Raw genomic sequence first — 21,865 nt, 5'->3', positions numbered from 1 at the left:
TGTGACTTTTTTGATTAAATGCTTGATGAAAACAAACTGGGACAAAGAAATTATATATTTGCATTTTGTAAACTTTGTCATTACAAAAACAAGATTTTTACAGTATTTCATTGGCTAATAAAACTATAATAAATAATAATTGGCTAATAACAAATAATAATAATAAAAACTCTGTAAAACAGCCAGAAAATATGTATTTTACCCACAATTTCCAGGTGAAAATTTAGCTCTAGCTCACTAGAGTCAGGTTAAATCTATTTCCTAAAGGCAAAAAACTGGTAGCACAATCCAGAATTTTCTACTTTCAATCTAAGGTTCTTTCTACTACTATACTACCATTCTGTTAAAATGGTAAAGAATAGAATAATTTAGTTCTAAAAAGGAAAATGGGCCAGTTCTATGGAAATGCATGAACAGGAAAGAAAAAATGAAACTAAAAAAAAAAAAAAAAATCCCCCCCAAACAAAAACAAACCAGGAAGAGGGATGATATCTATTGCCATACACTACCCACTTTTAGCTGTACAACCCTCCTTGTCCTTTTTTATTTTCAATGAAAAAGCAAAATTTAATTTTGGAAGCAAAGGGAAAAGTCACAAGAACCTACTCTAATTTATGCAAAAAAAAATTCCAAATGAAAATGGAGATCTGCTGTAGACTATGATGATACTTGGGATTTAGAATGTGAAGGTAGTACCTGAGAAATCATCTAAATCCAAGAAACTCATCAAGTTATTCTGAATTTAGTCACAAATTAAACAGAATTCATAAAAGTATTCCTCTTAAAGACAAGCATAATGAGCTATAAAATTGGATAGTCATGAGTTTGTGAACACTTTACCTGTTCTTCCTCTTTCCTTTTCTCTTCTCGTCTTTCTTCAAGTTTTTTTGTTAGTCTACATTTAAGAAAAGCAGGTTAATTGACTGAGTCATGGTTTGACTTTATAAACTTAATTCAGTTAAGAAAGTGACAAAAAGTGGATAAACAGAAATCTCTTAGTTCAAAAAACAAAACAAAACAAAACAAAACAACCCCAACTAGACAAGGTAACAACATCTGTGTTTGGCTTCCAAAGAATTCAGTGACCCAATCCATTATTCATGTCTTCAACTGTAATTTCAACACCTCTTGTTTATTTCCAATTTCTACTAAATGACAAACCTAGTAAATGATTATTCCAAAATGCTACTATATGATGACATTTTCAAATAAATAACTCATATGTGCCTATCTGAATAAATTACATTTACATATTTCCCCAAAATGAAACTAAGCAACTTAAGAATACCTCATAAAAAAAAGCAAGGCTACACAAAGTTGCAGGATATAAAATAAACCCACATAAGGTATCAATATTTCTATATATTACCAATAAAATCCAGCAGGAAAAGATAGAGAAATTCTATTTAAAATAACTGCAATATATATTTAACCTATCAGATTGTTTGCTGTCTTGGGGAAAGGGAAGTTAAAAGAAAGGGAGGGAGAAAAATTTGGAACACAAAGTCTTGCAAAAATTAATGCTGAAAATTATCTTTACATGTATTTGAAAAAATAAAAGTTATTAAAAAAATTAACTGCAGACAATATGAAATACTTGAGAGGTTACCTGCCAAGAGAAACCCAGAAGTTCCATATAGTTAAATGAAAACAATTAAAAACACTTTTGACACAAATAAAAGTTTGATCTAAATTAACTGGAGAAATATTAATTACTCAGAATAGGCTAAGCCAATATAATAAGAAGTACAATTCTAACTAAATTAATTTACTTACTCAGTACCATGCTGATCAAACGACCAAAAAATTATTTTATAGAACTATAGAATTCTATAGAACTATAGAATAAGAAATTTCATCTGGAAGAACAAAAAGCCAAGAATATCAAGGATATCAAAGGAAAAAATATGAAGGAAGATAGACAACAGTACCTAATTTCAAACTGTATTACAAAGCAGTAATTATCAAAACAATCCAGTACTTGCCAAGAAACAGTGTAGAACCAGTGGAATACATAAGATGCACAATAACGTTTGATAAACAAAGATCCAAATTTTTGGAAAAAGACCTCATTATTTGACAAAACTGCTAGAAAAACTGGAATACAATTTGGCAGAAAGTAGGTATAGACCAACACTGTTCATCAGACATGATAAGGTCAAAATGGGCTCATCAATTTACAAAAAGCGAGTGATACCATAAGCAAATTGGGAAAGCATGTGGAATAGTTTACCTGTCAGAGATATGGATAAAGGAAGAATTTATGACCAAACAAAATAGAAAACATTACACGATGTTAAAAGAGATAATTTTTGTGATTATACTCAATTAAAGGTTTTGCACAAATAAAATCAATGCAGTTAAGATTAGAAGGAAAGCAGAAATCTGGAAAAAAAATATTTATAGCTAATGTTTCTAAGAAAGGCCTCATTTCTCAAATGTATAGAAAACAAAGTCTAATTTATAATACAAGTCAATCTGCAAGGGATAAATAGCCAAATGATGTCAATATGCAGTTTCAGAAGAAATCATAAATGTTATCTATAGTCATGATGAAAAAAATGTCTAAATCATTATTAGAGAAATGCAAATTACAACAACTGAGGTGTACCACCTGACAGAAAAAGATAAAAGTCAGATGGTGTGTAGGAAAGCTATGACACTAATGTACTGTTAGTAGAACTGTGAATTAATCCAACCATTCTAGAGAGGAATTTTGGGACGATGCCCAAAGTGTTATAAAAGTGTGCATATCTTTTGACCATGTAATACCATTATTAAGTTTGTAACTGAAAAGAGATCAAAAAAAGAAAAAGGAAACTATACAACAACACTATACAACAAAGTAAAATACAAAATATTGATAGCAGCTTTTTTAGTGGTAGTATTGAACTGGAAATTGAAGGAATGCCCACTAATTAGGGAATGGCTGAACAAACTGTAGCATATGAATGTGAAAGAATACTATTATACCCCCCTCACCCCACCACACCCCCACATATAAAAACTAGTTGAGCAGAATGGTTTCAAAAAGACCTGTGAAAATGAATTAATATAAAGTGAACCAATTAGAGCCAAGAAATCATTATATACAGTAACAGCAATACCGTATAATTTTGAAAGGCTAAGCTATTCTCAGCAATGAAATAATCCAATACAATTCTGAAGGTCTTTTGATGGCAAATGCTATCTATCCTCCAGAGAAAGAACCGATGGACTCTGAATGCAGATTGATGGAAGTTAATTTTATTTTTCCTATTGGGCTTTTAAAAAATTTGGTCCATGTTCTATTTTTCAACATGGCAAATATAGAAATATGTTTTGTATAACTTCACATGTAGAATCTATATCATAGTATTTGCCTTCTCAAGGAGGAGGGGGGAAAAGGAGGAAGGGAATCTGAAACTCAAAAATTTATGCTCTTTTAAAAACTTAACAATATCAAAGCTCCATGTCCATACAAGGACATTAATTGCCAGCAAAAAAAAAGAACAACAACAACAAAAAAAAAAAACCTGGATTCTAGGTAGTCATTTTAGCCCCCATTCATTTATATGGCATGTACACCTTTTGATTAAAACTTCTTGAAAACTGGTCAATAAAGAACATTTTTGGAAAGCACCCAAAAAGGGGGGGTGAGTATCAAGTTCCAAGCTATGTTTCCAGGAATTCTACTAATTCTACATGTGTGGGATTGTTTTTTCCTGAACTATGACAGGGTTTTGCTATTTGTTTAAATAACTAAGCTTCTCAAGATTCATTCCATCTGCAACCCACAATAAGCACGTAAGAGTTTAGCATTTGTATAAATTAACAAATTCCCCCAGAACATCAAATAAATGAGATCACAAACGTGGATTGTTCAAAGCAAAATTATCAACCACTAAAATAGCAAAATGATTCTTATTCCATACCAACTGCCTGACTCTTTTCAAAAAGATAATCTAAGCAGAGAAATAATTGTTAAATATTAAATGTCATCTAGAAGCAGTATTATTCAAGTTATTTTTTCTACATTTATTTCTTCTAAAATATTAGATACATGGGAAATTCATAGACATATAAGAGGTGGCTTTCTACCACAAAAAATCTCCTGTACCTCTCATAGTATTTTATTTCCAAAGACACTTTCCCTAGTCAAATTCTTATTCATATGTGAAGACTATTAGTTAATTAGTGAAAATCTGACTATTTTAGTGAAAGATAATCTGATTAAATACATTTCAGTAAAAATTTGAGGATCTTATAGCAATGTTAAATATATGATCATCTGCCTTATATTAAACAATCTTGATCATGGAAAAATCCCTCCTCGATAATTTATTGAATTATAAAGATTTTGACTACAATTTTAGGGAATGATCTATTCTCTCACATACAAACCCAACCCACATATCTTTGAATTTTTCTCATAGCCTTAACAACATGTGCCCCCAAACCTCAGCACACCCTCTTCTCAAAATATCCAAGATTTTTTTTTAATTTAAGGAAAAGAATTTCAACAATTACTGACCCACCCTGTCCTAAATTCTTAACTATATTTCCATCTGACACTTCTAAGATACATACAGGTAATATCCCTGACTTAAATAATTTTCCTACATTTGAAAAGACACCTAGGAATCTCCATTTATTCAGGTTATTTAATGGCCAAAAGCACTTTCTTTCTCTTTCCAAAGCCTTCTTTCCAAGCTAAAGAGCTTGATCCTAGTAGCATTTTATTGAATCTTTCAAAAGTATCTAAAAATGAATAAATAACCAGTCTTTACTGGTAAGAAAAGGCCTTTTTCTCCCATACATTTCTTCATTGTTACTAAAAGTAAAAAGTCCTGAAAGAAAGGGAGAACTTAAAAGAACAGTATATTTTCTTCAGGGACAAGACAAAAGCAAAGAAAGCAAGATACTCCAGAGTTGAAATCCTGGTTAGAAGCAACACATGGTGTTATCAGAAATGGAAGCAGGATGATCAGTACCCTAAGATCTATGAAATAAAAGGAAGAATAAGAACCACAAAAAAGTGTCTCAGTTCATTTCTAAGCATTCTACAATCAAAATAAACAAACTGTTCTAAGTCATATTTGTTTTTACTAAGTGGGGCTATTTAAAGCAAAGAAGCTTAGAGTACTTAAAAAGAGGAACATTTTTAGCTTTCAAATAGAAATTAGCACCCCAATCTAAAAACAGAAACATTTCCTTAGGGGTTTCTAAAAGTAACAAAATTCAGTCCCACTTCTCATTACTTACTCTTAGCTACTAGTTCCCCAAACCTGAAATTCTGCAGTCCCAGTTATATGCCAAATATGCAACTATGCTGAAACTCTTGCCCCACATTTCAATATCCATCAGCAGTAGCCTGGAGCTAAGAGACATCTTTATCCTCCAGCAAGTGAATAGTTAGCAATTTCACTAACAGGGATACAGGTTAAAAAAAAAAAATAGGGGTAGGGAGACACAGCAGCAGCAGGTGTTTTCCTGTAATATTCAAAGTAGAACTTATTCATTCTATGCTTTAGATACAAGATGAACTAAAGAACATTTTTCAGACCGGTCTTAGAAATTAGTGTTTTTAAGATTTAATGTGAAAAATGGAAAAAAAAAAAAAACCAATACTGAGTTCAAAACAATCAACCTGTAAATAAACTTTTGAAACATAATTTGAGAAGTGGGTATTCTAAAACAAAAAAGTATAATGATGAAAACTTAAGGTTTCAAATTGATGGGATTAAAAATGAATAATCTTTCTACTTTTAACTAACAGATTATTGAAGTTAATATTAAAATTCTGATTCAGTTACAGGGGCCAATTTTTATTAAAAGCTGAAGAAGTTTCTTTTTTAGGCACTCTAATAAGCTTTCTCTGCTTTATAATGCCACTTTAAAACCAAAAAATCTTAGTAAGTCTTAGAATAGTTTTTTTTTTTTTTTAATTACTTTGGGTTGTAAAATACTCAGAAATGGAGTTGAGATTCCTTTTTTGTGATAAGCTTTCTCCCAAGGCTTCTATATGGCATAAAAAAAGTTATAATTAATCAAGGCACTCTTGACTACTACTGTTAATTGGATTTCAATCAAGAATAATTATATCTAAAGGACATGGGAAATCCTCTCTATGTCCACTTAAGAAGCATTATAATAGTTATAGAAAATGGAGAATGGGCAAATTAGACAAGTCAAAAGGCTAGACACTTATGTATGAAAAGGAAACCATATCACTCAAGAAACGATATTTACTAAGCACTCATGGTATGCAGAATACCAAGTTTTATATTCATGATTATACTAAGAAACATGACTTAAATATTCATAATCTTTGATTCAAGCGCTCTTACTACTAGATACATTTAACTAATGATCCATATACATCAAAAAATTCATAGTGGTAGTAGCAAAGAACTGGAAAAAAAAATCTACGTCCGTTCATTAGGAATGTCTAAGCAAATTGTAGGACATAAATGTAATAAAATATGGTGTTATAAGAAAAAATGTGAATAATTTTAAGACTTAACATGAGTTGATACAGAATAAAATAAAGAACAGGAAGACAATATACATAATGATTCCAACAATGTAAATGGGAAAAAAAAAAGAAACCTGAACATTATATTTATAATGACCAAACTTGACTCTGAAGAGATAAAAGAAAATTTTATCTCCTTTTCTTTTTTCCCAGGAATGGACGGCACTATAAATGTATAATACTTAATCAGACTAAGTTGAAATAATGGCTAGTTTTCCAAAATTGCTTCTCTAAAAAAAATTCTAAGTTACAAAGGTTAATTATCTGAGAAGGAAGGGAAGGGACATATACAAAGTAATTTAAAACAAATCAGTATATATTTTAAACAAATAAACAAAAACAGCTTTCATAAAGAAATTATGCTCTAACATGAATATGATCTATTTGTAAATATACAAGTTAGTCAAGTAAGTAATCAAAAATTCCAACTTTAACATTTTTACCAATCATTTTTGTTATTTCTATGAATTCCCTAGAACAAATAATAAATAACTAAACATTTAAATCCCATTTACAAAATAGATTTTTAAAAGGGCAAACCTCTCGACTTTAACTGTGAGGTCTTCTTCAGCTTGGTGACTCATCACTCTCTCATCTGAACAATCATTGGCTTCCTGAGTGGGACTGGTATGACCTGAATTTTCTCCACCTTTAAAAGGGGAAGGCGAGAGAGGGAAAAAGGGAAAGAGGAAAAATACAATATTTTAATAACAAGTTTTAAAGTATAAAAAAGGTATACTTTAACATTTATTAATACTTCTATTTCTTAGTGTTATTATATACTTGGTCCTTTGTTATATATGTGTTAACACACCATCTTAACAAAAAATCATCTTGGTTTTCACTGAAGTCCTAATTTATTCAACATTTTAAAAATTACTTCCTTTGATCTAAAACTTATAACCAGGCTTTGATCTCTGCTATTTGAAGTTTCTAATATGAGTCACTGAATATCCTATAATATATTAAAATAAAGAATACCTTACAGAGGCAGGTCCCTTGCATTACAGAATGAACTTAGGAAATCTGTGTAGACCTATATCACTCATTCTCCTGTCCACCTCCCATAAAGATAGATAACTATTTCTAAAAACACACAAGGAAGGAGTTATGCCTTAAATTACTCCACGGAACAAATAAGGGAAAGAAATCTCTAGTGTGACATCTAAATGGATCCCATCATTCAAGATATTCTACAAAGCAGATTCAAGGAGACCCAAAAAGAGATTATCGGGTAGATTCTGGATCAATACATATTGGGGCAATCCCAAGTTCTAGACTCACCTGCAAACTTGGCCAATCAGATCTGGCAGTCATAACCAAGTATTCACTTTAACTGCTTTCAAATATTTTTGCATCACAATCCTGCCAGATTGTGCAACATTGTTTTCCTATGTCTTGTCTTTTACCTTTCCCTTAGTAGAAATCTCCTGGATAGTTTCCACATTCCATACACAGTTTGTATATAAAGCTACTCTCCAGAGAGCATATGATTATAATTGGTAATGTCCAACAAGTTTTATTACTCTGAAATACTATATTTATTAACTCAAAAGGACAATAATTCTCACTGAAAAATATTTGTTACATACTTTTAAATCAATTCACAATGAAGATGAAATATAAAGGAATGGCCTTTAGTCTATTTTCTTCTCTGATGCTTTGATTGTCTTTCAACTTTTATACCTCGTCCACAATTTCATTTCTATAACTCTTCTCTATTCACCATCTTCAATTTTTTCATGTTTATTATCGTTATTATACCTTGAACTGAAATAAATCATTTAAATTTTGTCCATGGAATCTGAAACATAGCATTTTTAGACCCTTTAGCTAAACTCTTAAGAGTCTGTGAAGCACATTATGAAAAAAGCTAAAATTCTGAATATACTAAATCTTATAAAAATTCTAAATACAACAAAAGAGTTTCTGAAGTCTGGGATAAAAAAGAGGAATAAAGAAAAGATAGGCCCCACTGCTTGGTATAATATTAACAAATGCCAGAGAACAAGAACTACTCAACTTGTATTCACTTCAATCAACTATATGAAGGAGAATGATATTCAAAGCGAAAGTAGTCGAATATAAACATCATCAAAATGGAATTTTAGGCAAAGAGTATTAGGAAGGCAATAAGAGATCAATTAATCACTTCTTTAAAATTCAAATTATTCACACCTAGAGAAATCACATCCAGGAGACTGGTAGAGATATCAGAACATTATAAGGAAGAATATATTATCCTCATTTTTTTTTTTTTAAGTTTCAATAGTATTTTATTTTTCCAAATACACGTAAAGGTAGTCTTCAACATTCATTTTTAAAAGATTTTGTGTTCCACCGTACACATCCTTTAACGCAGCAGTGTCTCTACTGGGCCACTATCCCAAAGAGAAGGAAAAGGAATGTGCAAAAAACATGTGCAAAAAATGTTTGTAGTAGCTCTTTTTATAGTGGCAAGAAACTGGAAACTGAATGGATGCCCATCATTTGGAGAATGGATGAATAAGTTATGGTATATGAATGTTATGGAATATTATTGTTTTGTAAGAAATATCAGAAGAATGATTTCAAAAAAGCCTGGAGACACTTACATGAACTGATGCTAAGTGAAGTGTGTAAAAGCAAGAGAACACTGTACAGCAACAAGATGATTACTGATGATCAACTCTGAGGAGCGTGGCTCTTTTCAACATTGAACTGATTCAGGCCAATTCCAAAGGACTTGTGAAGAGAGCCATCTGCATCCAGAGAGAACTATGGGATGTGGATCACAACATAGTAATGTCATCTTTTTTGTTGTTGACTTTTTTGTTTTCTTTCTCCTTTTTTCCCCTTTTTTGATATGATTTTTCTTGAGCAGCATGATAATTGTGGAAATATGTATAGAAAAATTGCATATGTTGTAACATACATTGGACTACTATCTGCTAAGGGAGGGAGAGGAAGGGAAGGAGAAAAAATTTGAAACACAATGAAGTTTTGCAAAAGTGAATGTTGAAAATTATAATTTGCATATAATTTGAAAATAAAAAAGCTACAAAAAAAGTTTGTGTTCCAAATTTTTCTCCCTCTCTCTCAACTCCCCCCTCTTCCCCAAGACAGCAAGCAACCTGACATTATAATATATTTCCATATCTGTCATGTTATGCAAGATAAATCAGACTAAAAGGGAAAAAAGGCATGATAAAGAAAAAGAAAAAAAATGCTTCAATCTACATTCAGTCTCCATAGTTCTTTCTCTGGATGCAGATGGCATTTTCTATCCTGAGTCTATTGGAATTCTTTATTCTAATTTTCAAAAGGAGTTAAAATACTTCAGGAAACTAAGTCCAGTAAATTTAATGACCTGTAAAAAAATTTCTAGAGTAGAATTTTTTTCCTTTCATTTTTTCTAGTAAAACATTTTTTTTAAATACTATTTTTTACAATTACATGTAAAGCCAATTTTTAACTTTTTTTTTTAAACAAAATTTTGAGTTCCAAATGTTCTCTCCCCCTCACGAGATGGTAAGCAATTCGATAGAAGTTACACATGTGCAAATGTAAAACTTATTTCCAAATTAGTCATGTTATAAAAAATATAAGGGAAAAAAAAAAACAGGAAAAAAGTGAAAATAGTATTCTCTTTGATCTGTGTTCAGATTTCATTAGTTTTTTGTTTTTTTTTTTGATATGGACAGAATTTTCTATCATAAATCTTTTGGAATCATCTTAGATTGCTGAGGAGCTCAGTCAATCATACGTGATCATCACAAAATGTTACTGTGACTGTGTATAAAGTTCTGGTTCTGCTCACTTCACTTTGTGTCATTTCATATAAGTCTTTCCAGTTTTTTCTGAAATCTGTCTGCTCATCATTTCTTGTGGTACACCATAATATTCTATTACATTTCTATTCCATATTCCACAATGTATTCAGCCATTTCCCAACTGATGGACATCTCAATTTCCAATTCTTTGTCACCACTAATGGAGCCATCACAAATATATTTGTATATATAGATCTTTTGTCCTTTTTTTATGATCTCTCTAGGATTTAGATCTAAGAGTGTATTGCTGGATCAAAAGGTATTGCAGTTTTATAGCTCTTCAAGCAAATTCCAAATTGTTTTCCAGAATGGAAGGATCAGTTCAAAACTCCATCAACAACATATTAATGACCCAATTTTCCCACATTCCCTCCAACATTTATTGTTTTCCTTTTGTGTCATATTAGTACATGTGAAGTTTTTTTTTTTCATGACTAGAAGAGGTAGATTTTTTTTTACCCCAAAACTGTCTGTTCAAATCCTTTGAACATTTATCAACTGAAGACTTAATTTTCTTATAAATTTGACTCATTTCTCTACACATTTTTAAAAATATGGCTTTTGTCAGACACTTGCTATTAAAAATTGCTTCCCAGCTTTCTGCTTGCCTTCTAATCTTAAGTACAATGGTTTTGTTTGTACAAACTTTTAAAAAATCACTACAATCAAAATTATTCATTTTACATTTTGTAATGCTTTCTATCTTATTTGGCCACAAATTCTTCCTTTCTCTATTCCTCTCTCCCCCAAAATTGTTTATGGTATCTCTAAATCATGGACCCATTTTGACCTCATCTTAGTATATATGGTGTGAGATATTGGGCTGTACCTACCTTATACCATATTGTTTTCCGGTTTTCCTAGCAGTCAAAGTGAATTCTTATCACAGAAGCCAGGGTTCTTTGGGTTTATCAAACACTAGATTACTAGGATCACTTACTACTTAGTGATTTGAGTACTTAATCTATTCTAGTGATCTAGCACTTTTATTTCTCAGCCAGAATCAAATAGATAATACAGAGTTTAAGATCCAGTATGGTTAGGCCACCTTCCTTTGCAATTTTTTTCCTCATTAATTCACTTTATATTCTTGATCTTTTGTTCTTTCAGATAAATTCTGTTATTTTTTTCTAGCTCCATAAAATAATTTTTTGGTAGTTTTATTGGTATAGCACTGAATAAGAAAATTAGAATTGTCATTTTTATTATGTTGACTCAGTCTATTAGCAATTGATATTTTCCCAATTATTTAGATCTGACTTTATGTGAAAAGTGTTTTGTTTATATAACTCCTGGGGTTTGTCTAGACTCCCAAATATTTCACATTGCCGACAGTTATTTTAAGTGGAATTTCTTTTTCTATCTCTTGCTGCTGGATTTTGTAGATATTTTATGGAAATGCTGATGATTTAAGTATGTTTTCTAATATTCTGAAACTTTACTTAAGTTGTTAATTATTTCAAGTAGTTTTTTAGTTATTCTATAAGGATACAATCATACATTACTTTTCTGCAAAGTGTGATATTTTATTTTATGAATGCTTATTCTAATTCCTCTAATTTCTTTTTCTTCTCTTATTCTAGCAAAATTTCTAGAAGATAACAGAATGGAAACAGGCTTATGAGTAATTAGGAAATAAAGTTATGATTGGAATGAGTTACAACAAACTAACAACATTCTAGTTTCACATTTTTACTAGATTAAGAAAACACAAATCCCCAAACCTAACATATTTCTTGATTTTAGCAAAGCATTTAACAAAATAATTACTAGTTTTGTAGACCAGATAGAGAAATATGGGCCAATTGATAGTTGTCCTACAAATGTTAGGTCAATTCTTAAGAATTAAAGAAGCAATAAAAATGTTCAAGAAAGGCTAGACAAATGCTTGTTAAGAGTTACTGCTTCTAAAAATTTGAAGCTAGAAGAAACCAACTCCCTCTTTTCAAGAAAAGGAAATTGAAGCTCACAGACATTGAAAGGACTTGATCAAAATTTGTTGCTGAAGGGAATTATGTTATTTATTTTTTTTTTTTTTGGGGGGGGGGGGGTTCCTGAGACAATTAGAGTTAAGCGACTTGCCCAGGGTCATACAGCTACGCAGTGTTAAGTGAGGCCAGATTTGAACTCAGGTCCTCCTGACTTCAAGACTGGTGCTCTATCCACTGCACCACTTAGCTGCCAAGGAGAATTATGTTTTTAATATAGTCTTTTCCAACTCTTAAGAGTCTATGAAACTATGCCCTATAATCAAAGAACATTCATCAATGTCAAGCTAGCTCAAAATATCATTCAAATGTCATACATACTGCATTGCCAAACCAAGGGAGAAGCCAGGGAGAGAAGAAAATAATTTTATTAAGATGATTGAGAGATGTGAATTTTGAGTCAAAGATGAACATATATTCTTAAGAACTTGAGAAAGACTTTAGATTAAGGAAAAGAAAATTACTGAGGAAGAAGACTTCTTTTTTAGAAGTTAACTATTGGCTAAGATAAAAAAAGGAAAAGAATCCACATAGGCAAAAATGTTTGTAACAGACCCTTTTTGTAGTGGCAAGAAACTGGACACTGAGTGGATGCTCATCATTTAGACAATGACTGAATAAGTTACAGTATATGAATATTATAGAATATTAATGCTTTATAAAAAAACAATCAGCAGATGATTTTAGAAAGGCCTGGAGAGACATGAACTAATGCTATGTGAAGTGAGTAGAACCAAGAGATCATTGTACATGACAAGATTATGTGATGATCAACTGTGATGGACATGGCTCTTTTCAATACTGAACTGATTCAGGCCAATTCCAATAAACTCGTGATGTAGAGAGCCATCTGTACCCAGAGAGGATTGTTAGTACTGAATGTGGATCACAACATAGTATTTTCACCTTTGTTACTGTTTGCTTGTTTTTTCTTTCTCATTGCTTTTTCCTCTTTTGATTTGATTTTTCCTGTGCAAGATGATAAATGTAGAAATATATATGTATAGAATTGCATTATGTTTAACCTATATTGAATTACTTGCTGTCTAGGGGAGGGAGGGAGAAAGATTTGGAACACAAAGTTTCCAAGGGTGAATGTTGAAAATTATTTTTGCATATATTTTGAAAAATGTAAAGCTATTATTATGTAAAAAAAAAAAGTTAGCCATTAAAACAAATGAAAAGAAACAGAATTAAATCTGTCAAAATGAGAAGATGCTAATGAGGTAAAGAAAATGAACAGCTCCAGAGCAGAAAACCCACACAGACCTGTACCACAGCAATCAGTAAACAAAAGAAGAATAAAAAAGGACTGAGGAAGTCAGTCCAGGAGGAAAATACTGGTTAAGAAAATACGGTTTATCTTCTTAACCAAAGACTTAGATTTCTAAACTACATCTTCAAATACAGATATTTGGAATGAAGCACAACCAAGAAAGGCCAGTAAAAATGTATTCATTTACAGCTTAAAAATGTAATTAAAAGACTAAATTTAAAAGGATGAGTAACTGAGAAAATTGTCTATTTTGACCAGATAAACTATACAGAGTATAACACAAGAAGAAAAAAATAGAATAGGGATGCTCCAAAACCTGAAAGAAACAGATTCCAAGAAAGGAACCAGTAATGACAATTATACCTTCAGATGCCTCTATACAAACAAAATATGATTTATAAAGCAAGATGAAAAAGATTCTACTTAAGAGGGCAAATTCAATTTCAGATATTTCACTAAGTCTTGGGAGCTATCATCAACTACGGCACTGACAAAAAATATTTTATTCAAAAGAAATAGGACACACAAAGGGAAAAAAAGTAGGAGTCTAGTGGGCTTATGGATTAAGATATATTCATGTCTGAGAAGTCTGGGAACCAAAGGAGTTAACATGGAGATCAATGGAAATAGAACTAGAGATGATAGTTAGAATACTACAGACTACCTAGACAGAACAAGAAAATAAATGAGAGAATTGAGAAACAGACTGCAAACTTCTCACAGAAATATATTATAGGGGATTTTAATTACCCAGATATTTTCTAGAGATTTCCTTCTACCAAAAGCAGAAAAACTATATAATTTTTCTGGTTTGCCTTAATGACAATTTGCTTTTTTCAATAGGCTGAATGAGGGGAAATGAAAGGAAATGCTATTCTTGACTTTGTCGCTGAAGTAGAAATGATGGGCACTTATAGAAAAATGACTTCTTACATTTTGTGACAAAGATGAGTACTAGATATATTCTGACTAGATTTTTGGAGAACACACTTTTAGGGCACTGGGCAAAATACAGATAGGACTCTGGACTAAAATTTCTATAAGGAAGTCAACCCAGAAGGAAAAAGAAACTCAAAAACGAAGCTGAAGCAAGTACAATCAGAGAGAAGAGCTGTTTAAAGAGATCAATATGACTACACAGCAAACTCAGTGACCAACTTCTATCTTAAAAAGAAACAAGCCAAGTATAATAGAAGGTTAATATAAAAAATGTGACAAAATGTGACGAAAAATGTGAAAAATAATTTCAATATAAAAAAGAAATAATATAAGAAGTCCTAAAGCATGGGATAAAGCTGATACTGGTTAGGAAAGCTAATAAAAACAAAATTATTTTTAACTGAATACTGGTAAAAAGAGAAAGCTCAAAGAAGATATGGGATTGGTATTATGGATGATAACAATGAAGAGAAGGCAGACGGATTTGGCTGTCTGTTGTCTTTGGACTGGGAAAAAAAAAAAAAAAACAAGAAAAAAAGCTAAAAAGGAGTTGAAAACCAAGATGATGAGTAAGAAGATCATAAGAGATGATCTAGATGTCCGTAATGAGTTCAATTTCCCCATCCAAAAGAAAAGTATCTCAGGGTTCCGAAAGAACTGGTAAATACAATTGCTAAGACTCTATTAGCGATACGCCAAAGACTGTGGAGAACAACAACAACAAAAAAAAAAAAAAAAACCCACCACAGGATTAAAGGGCAAATGTTGCATCTAGTTGAGTAACCCTGTCAAAAACATAAATTAGTTTGGTATTTTTTCTCTTTAAATTGATACCCTTTGTTTTTACATCATAGCTATTTATGAATGGTAAGATGTGAATGAAATGACAGAACACTTAGGTAGAGTCTGTCTTAATGAATTACTAGACCCAAAGAGTAGTTGGTAAGAGTTCCATGGCAACTTGGAAAGAGATCCCCAGTTGAATATTACTGGGATTTGTGTTAGACTAACATTTTTAGCAGCCAATTGCATAAAGGCAAAAATGGTACACTTGTAAAATTTTTATGATGAAAAGCTAGAAGGAATAGTTACCATGTGGGATGACTGAAGAAAATCAGTTTCACAAGTAAAAGACAAAGATGGGCACAACTAGATTGCAGCCTGTCTATAAAAGATGTGGGGGTTTTACTGGGCAGTGAGCTCAATAAGGTAGCATTGTGACATGACATACCATGAAAGGTATACTGTCAGCTAGGAAGGGCTAAACAGGTTATGGTACATGAAAATAATGGAATGTTACTGCATTATAAGAAACAATTATTACAATAAAGAAACATGGGAAGATTATGAATTGTGAAGTAAGCAGAACCAGTAAAACAGTAGACCTAATGAGTACAACAATATAAAAGGAAAGAGAAACAATCAAAAAGAAATGTTGTGGAATTATAACAACCAAGCTTGGCCCCCAAAATTAGTTATAAAAATATAGCTTTCTTCCTTTTTTGCAGAGCTGGGAACTATTAAGTACAGAACTCTATACATAATGTCAAGACCAAGCCTTTACTAGGCTTTTATTTTTTCTCTTTTTATTTAGGGGATAGCTCTTTGGGAGATAGAAGGATAGATAGTGAGAGATGGATACAGGAAATGTAGGTGAAATAAAAACAATTCTTTCAATACAATAAAATAAAATTCTTTTTAAAAGGAGGGCATAGTATGTAGACCTAGGGTGTTATTAATGAACTTAGTATTCTATCTTATCCTATGATAAGCAGGAAGTTAAAGAAACTTAATTCCAATTTAAGAATTTTCTAACAATTAAAACTATTCGAATTGATTAAGCAATTAATAATGATTCCTCTACACAAGGAACTAAACAATGGTGAAGATAGAAAAAAGATTCTCACTAAAGACTTTACAATCTAATGTTCATGGTGGAAGTGCAAAGGGAGATGGGAGGACGACTAAAGACAGAAGGATATATAAGGCTTAACTAATGCTGGAAGATTGGGGCTGCCTCAGAAGGCTGCTTTGTTCAAAGATAACTGAAGTTCCCTGAGGGAGAAGATATATTCAGTGATGAGGAACAAATTGCCTCAACAAGTAATCGCATTATCACTCACCCTATTACCCTCACCATAGCATTAGAAATGTTCAGGCAGATGCTAGACAAGAATCGGCCACATTGGAGAAGGGATTAAACGACAAAGGTCACTTCCCACTATTATATACCATAACTTTAACTTTTAAATTTCTTTAATCACATACATGTTATCTTACTATAAAAGGTATGTTCCACTATGTTACTTTTTAAAAAATTTATTCAAGAATAAAAGCATAATTATTGCCTCTATTCAGAACCTCCAAGAATTTTTAAATGTACTAACTTCCCTTTAAATCTTTTGATATTCTCTTTTGAACTTGTACCTCTTATCTCCCATATCAGCCATTTCAGAGTTCACATACTGAGGAAACTTAAAAAATAAAAAAAGTCATGATGGAATTCTCTGAATTATTATAACACAATTTTTCAAGCAAATAAATTCTATTTAGATTAGGATTTCTTATCCTGCAGTTGTCTTCATCCACTTAGATAACTAAGCACAACAATTGTTTTTAAAGACATTACACTCACACACACAGTATTAACATGTGAACTGGATGGACATGTCTAACAATAATAATATTAAAATTACCTATAGAAAAGCTTGATTGTGTATCAGGAGATGTGGATGGTGTTTCACAAAGTTCTACATTTCTGGCTTGAGAATTTTCTGAAGTGTTGTTATGTTCAAAAGAAGAACAAGGGTTAGAAACTAGATTAGCTGATTGGCTCCCAATTCCAATCGATGCTTCACTTTTTAGTGTGTGCATCTGAAGAAAAACAAATGAGAATTTAATCAACACATAATGCTCTAAAGCCTGTATTAATAGATAAGCCTAAAATGTGAGCCCAGATGATTTTTATTATGTAGGATTTAAAGGCATGTGCCAAGACCTCCTGTAACACATTTAAACTAGCTTAAACAAAAAAAAAAAAAAATCTATAATCTCTAAGAATTATTCCATAACTATATTACAGAATTTTGTTATTTCCTGCAACATAAAAGGAAGACCCTTTAAAGACATCAGTGAATTTCATTTAAATCAACTTTAAATTAATTTTTAAAATGAAAGAAAACAAGGGTATAAAATGTGGCAGCTGTTAGCTTAGGAGAGTTTCTCTTTATTCTAACAGAATGCAGAAGGGGTACAGCAATCAGAAAGCAGTAACAGTAAAGAACAAATTATTTTTTTACAGGAAGAAGAAAGTAAAAAAGCAGTAACAGTAAAGATCAAATGATTTTTTTACAGGAAGAAGAAAATAAAAGGAACATAGAAGTATGCAGTATTGGAACCATAGGAAAAGAAGCAGGGACAAAAAAGGAATATACACAACACAGTCCTATTTATCCTACAGATATCAGTATTTTTAAAGGAGAATAGCTTGCAAAACCAAAACAAGGCTTATTATTACTTTCTGATTAATTAATTACCTAAAGGTTCAATGTAACTGGCTAGTTCTAAATGCAATAAGGGACTTCAAAACCATTTCTGTACTGAGTAAAAAAGAACCTCTGCATTTTCTTATTTTTATGAAAAGTAAACTTCTGCTATTTCTTACCTGTCTGACTTTGTGAATTCTGTTAACAAGCTCCTCTGCTGTAATGCTTCCTGCTATTACTTCCAAGGGAATTCCACTATCCCCTATAAAGAAACTGGATGGGACACATACTACAGGATCTGTGCAATAAAATAAAGGCTAACAAATTTATTTGAAAAAAACTGGTTTTTATAAAATGCTGATGACATACGAAAAAAAGGTTAAGAGCAGTTCCATTTTAATTTCTATGAATTGAGGCCTTTTGCAATATAACCAATTACGCTCTCTGCCACTTACTACCAGTATGACCTTGGAGCTAACTCTTGTCTCTGGACCTCAGTCTCTTCAGCTACAAACATGAGGTTGGGCTAGCTTATTAATCCTTTTTTTAATAAAGTATGCTAACAAAGTTATCAAACCATAATCTTGTACCTAAAGATATATGATTTAATGCTCCTCATATCTGATTAAATAGGTCAAATGTACTGTTTCTATTCTCTTGACAAGTGGCTCTCTTTCCCTTCCTTATATCACTATCCTGGAAACTTCTTCTAAAAACTACAAGAAGATGCCCCTCTGTGGCTTCCCTGACACACACTGAATATGTCATACAATGAAATTGGCATATCTTGCACCATTATCATTTTAAATAATAGGTATATGACCATAAATAAAAATACATTACTTCTTTTAAAAAAAAAAAGTTTGATTTTTAAAAAATTTCATGAACTATTCAATTCATTAAAGTTATTGCCCTCAAACTTATATAACAATTTTTTTCCATTCAAAGGATACAGATTTGTGAGAATTGTAGACATGCTTCACTGTAAAACAAAACCAAATACATAGTGAATAGATTATTAAGAATGTTTTCTAAGTGCTAGTTTTTAAAATGAAAAGTTATTAGTGGAAAAAACAATGGGTTTGGAATCAGAGGACTTGATTTGAAGCTTGGTTCTGCTTACTACCTATGTTCTTTTCTTTCTTTGAGGCAACGGGGGTTGTGAATAGGGCCACACAGCTAAGATGTATTAAGTGTCTGAGGCTGGATTTGAACTCAAGTCCTCTAGACTTCACAGATGGGGCTCTATCCACTGTCCCATCACAGCTACCGCCTGCCTATGTGCTTAAAATTTTAACTTCTGGGACACCATTTCCTCATCTGCAACACAAAGAAGTTGGACCAAATACTTTCTAAGGTCCTTTCCAAATTGACTTTATGAATTATCCTAACTCACTACAGTTATTTCTCCAAGATATAAAAATCAACTAAAAGAGAAGAAAATCCCCACCAATTTTATTACAAGTAATTTGAGAGTGATTTATATCATTCTTTTCGGATGAATCCAATCACTAGTCACCTATGAACTGATCTGCTATTTGCTTATTGTTAAACTCTCCAGAACTATTTGCACCAGATTTTCTCATAGGAAAATAGTGCTGAATTGCATTAAAAAGCTCTTCTATAAACAAATTTTGACTGATTAAGGTGACTGCTTCAAAAGCCAAATTAATTTTTTCCCAAGAACTAAGAATTTGTTTCATTTTCAAAGTTTGAGAGATCCCACAATTACTGCCATTTGACTATTTAATTTTACTTTAATTTCCAGTTTTTTTATTTGGGAAGCAGAAAATACCTAGCATTTTAACATTTTACAATTCCACTAATCAATCTTACAGAGGCTATGAATATAAAATGAGCAGTTTTTAGGGATAAATAGAAGAAATAGTCATTTAAAAGGAAAAGGAAAACCACCTAGAGTAGTAATTTCTTTCCAAGAACAATTTCTCCTAATTGAATAATTAAGTTTGTACAATAGCTCAATTTCTATTTCCAGACAGCACCATTATCGATCATGGGAGAAAAGATATATGGTTCAAGAGGGAGAGAGAGCACTGTCTTTAGGGTCAGAAAATCTAGATTCATATCTTGGTTCTACATATTTACCAACAAATCATCTAACTTCTTGATGGCTTTGGGAATGGGCTATCTGGTTAAAAAGCTATTATGTGTCCCATGTATATATATAAATGACTAGCTTTTAAAGTTACAAAAATATAAGACAGCATGCTTATTATGCAAAACATTTCTATTAACAAAGAGGATGTAACTCAAATATTGTATTACCTTCATTACCTGTGGTAGAAATAATACAACAAGCAAATGGATGTGTTCTAGGACAGATTCTCTAGCCAACAAATCTCCATGGAACACCCCTTTCCTCCCCTAGTCAAAATAGAACATTCCTCAAGAACTGGGGAACATCCTTTCAAGAAGATCTCTCCATATACATATGCCTACAAGGTAGGCAGTTATTTCCATACTCATAGATAGCTGAACTATGTAAGCCCTGAAAATATCTGTGGTCCCTTCTTCTGGCTGAGCCTTGGCCCAAATGAAGAAGTCTATACTTAAGTCCACTTCTCTTAGGATTGCCATCTCACACAGCACCTAATTTTTCTTTTATGATTTGGAAGACCCTTTAGAATCTTACAGAAGTTTAGAGTCTTTATTATGAACATCAATTATCATTGTACTATAAATATGTAAAGCACTTAGGCAAGCTATTGGTTAGAATACTGGAGAAATCAGATTTTACACTCTGGCAGACCATTAAAAGTTTAAACCGTTTCAATCAAAAATACTGATGAATCTAGAAAATACAAGACACAAGTTTCTAGCCTGTTAAAACATTCTAATCCCTGCCAAATCCAGATTCTTACAGTCCAAAGTATACTATGACATTGCATAATTATAGATTACAATAACTACGACCAGAAAAGTTGAAAATGAAAAAAATATGAAGATGTAAGCAAACCTTTTGGTATCAATTTTAATTGCCACAAAACTGTCCGAGGAAGCTTCTGTAACCTTTTCATCCTCCCAACTTTCAGCCATCTGTATAGACTGTTCATCATCACCTGTAAAACATTTAAAATGTTCTTAGAACCTAAAGATCTACAATTCATGAATTTATTTTTTCTGGAGATAAATATCAAATGGGGGGAAGGGCATTTCCTTGAAAGTGTAATTGCCATGAATATCTTTTCATGCCAAATATGAAAACTGTAATCTTCATAAAATATTTAAAATATTCTAAAGAATATTTTGAAACTGAAATGATATTCTTGCATATAAGATTATTTTCCTGAAACATGCTCAAAATATAAATCAAAAAGTAGGACAGGAACAAAAAGTTCACAGGCATTATATTATATGACTTCAAAAAATAAGATTTTTAATATGTTGAATTTGTAAATAGCACCTTTCTTTGAAAGAAACTCAACATCTTCAATAAAATTGGACATCTGTTCATTCAAAATCTCAACAAAGTAGAAAAGTGTTTTAAAGTGTGTTTTTCTCTCCTTTTACAGATAAGAATGATTTGTCTAAAATCACTATGCTAGTAAACAGTCTAACAGACACAATGACTCCAAAGTCTTCCTAGGCTGCTTCCATTAGACTTGTTCATTTTCCTAAGTATAAAATAAAAACTCTTTTGCAATTTCACATGTTCTTTTTGCTATATCTAAATTACCTTAGAAATCCTAATAGTTTTGTTGAAATATAATAATCTTAGTCTCATAACATCAACAATTCTGATTTTTTCAACGTATATATGAAAATTTCACTAGTCAAAAGCATGGATTAGTTACAGAATCTTAACAAGTAAAAGGTTATATGAATCA

At 31.6% G+C, this 21,865-nt stretch overlaps 1 protein-coding gene and 1 long non-coding RNA gene across 2 annotated transcripts in view; one reads left to right on the top strand and one right to left on the bottom strand.

Moving 5' to 3' along the window:
• The window catches only part of LOC127554361 (uncharacterized), a 245,347-nt gene that overhangs the window by 157,450 nt on the left and 66,032 nt on the right, over nt 1-21,865 (top strand). The window lies entirely within an intron of this gene.
• UBXN4 (UBX domain protein 4) overlaps nt 1-21,865 on the bottom strand; it is a 40,159-nt gene that overhangs the window by 14,682 nt on the left and 3,612 nt on the right. Inside the window, exons 2-7 of the mRNA XM_051985801.1 lie at nt 20,995-21,097; nt 18,971-18,999; nt 18,197-18,315; nt 17,229-17,406; nt 7,058-7,166; nt 841-895 (exon numbers count right to left, since the gene is read on the bottom strand). Coding sequence (XP_051841761.1) covers nt 841-895; nt 7,058-7,166; nt 17,229-17,406; nt 18,197-18,315; nt 18,971-18,999; nt 20,995-21,097 — 593 coding nt within the window. The remainder of the gene's footprint in view (nt 1-840; nt 896-7,057; nt 7,167-17,228; nt 17,407-18,196; nt 18,316-18,970; nt 19,000-20,994; nt 21,098-21,865) is intronic.

The sequence above is a fragment of the Antechinus flavipes genome, chromosome 3, assembly GCF_016432865.1.
Source record: "Antechinus flavipes isolate AdamAnt ecotype Samford, QLD, Australia chromosome 3, AdamAnt_v2, whole genome shotgun sequence".
Taxonomy (NCBI): domain Eukaryota; kingdom Metazoa; phylum Chordata; class Mammalia; order Dasyuromorphia; family Dasyuridae; genus Antechinus; species Antechinus flavipes.
The sequence above is the reverse complement of the archived record's forward strand: the minus strand, read 5'-3'. Positions and strand labels throughout refer to the sequence as shown.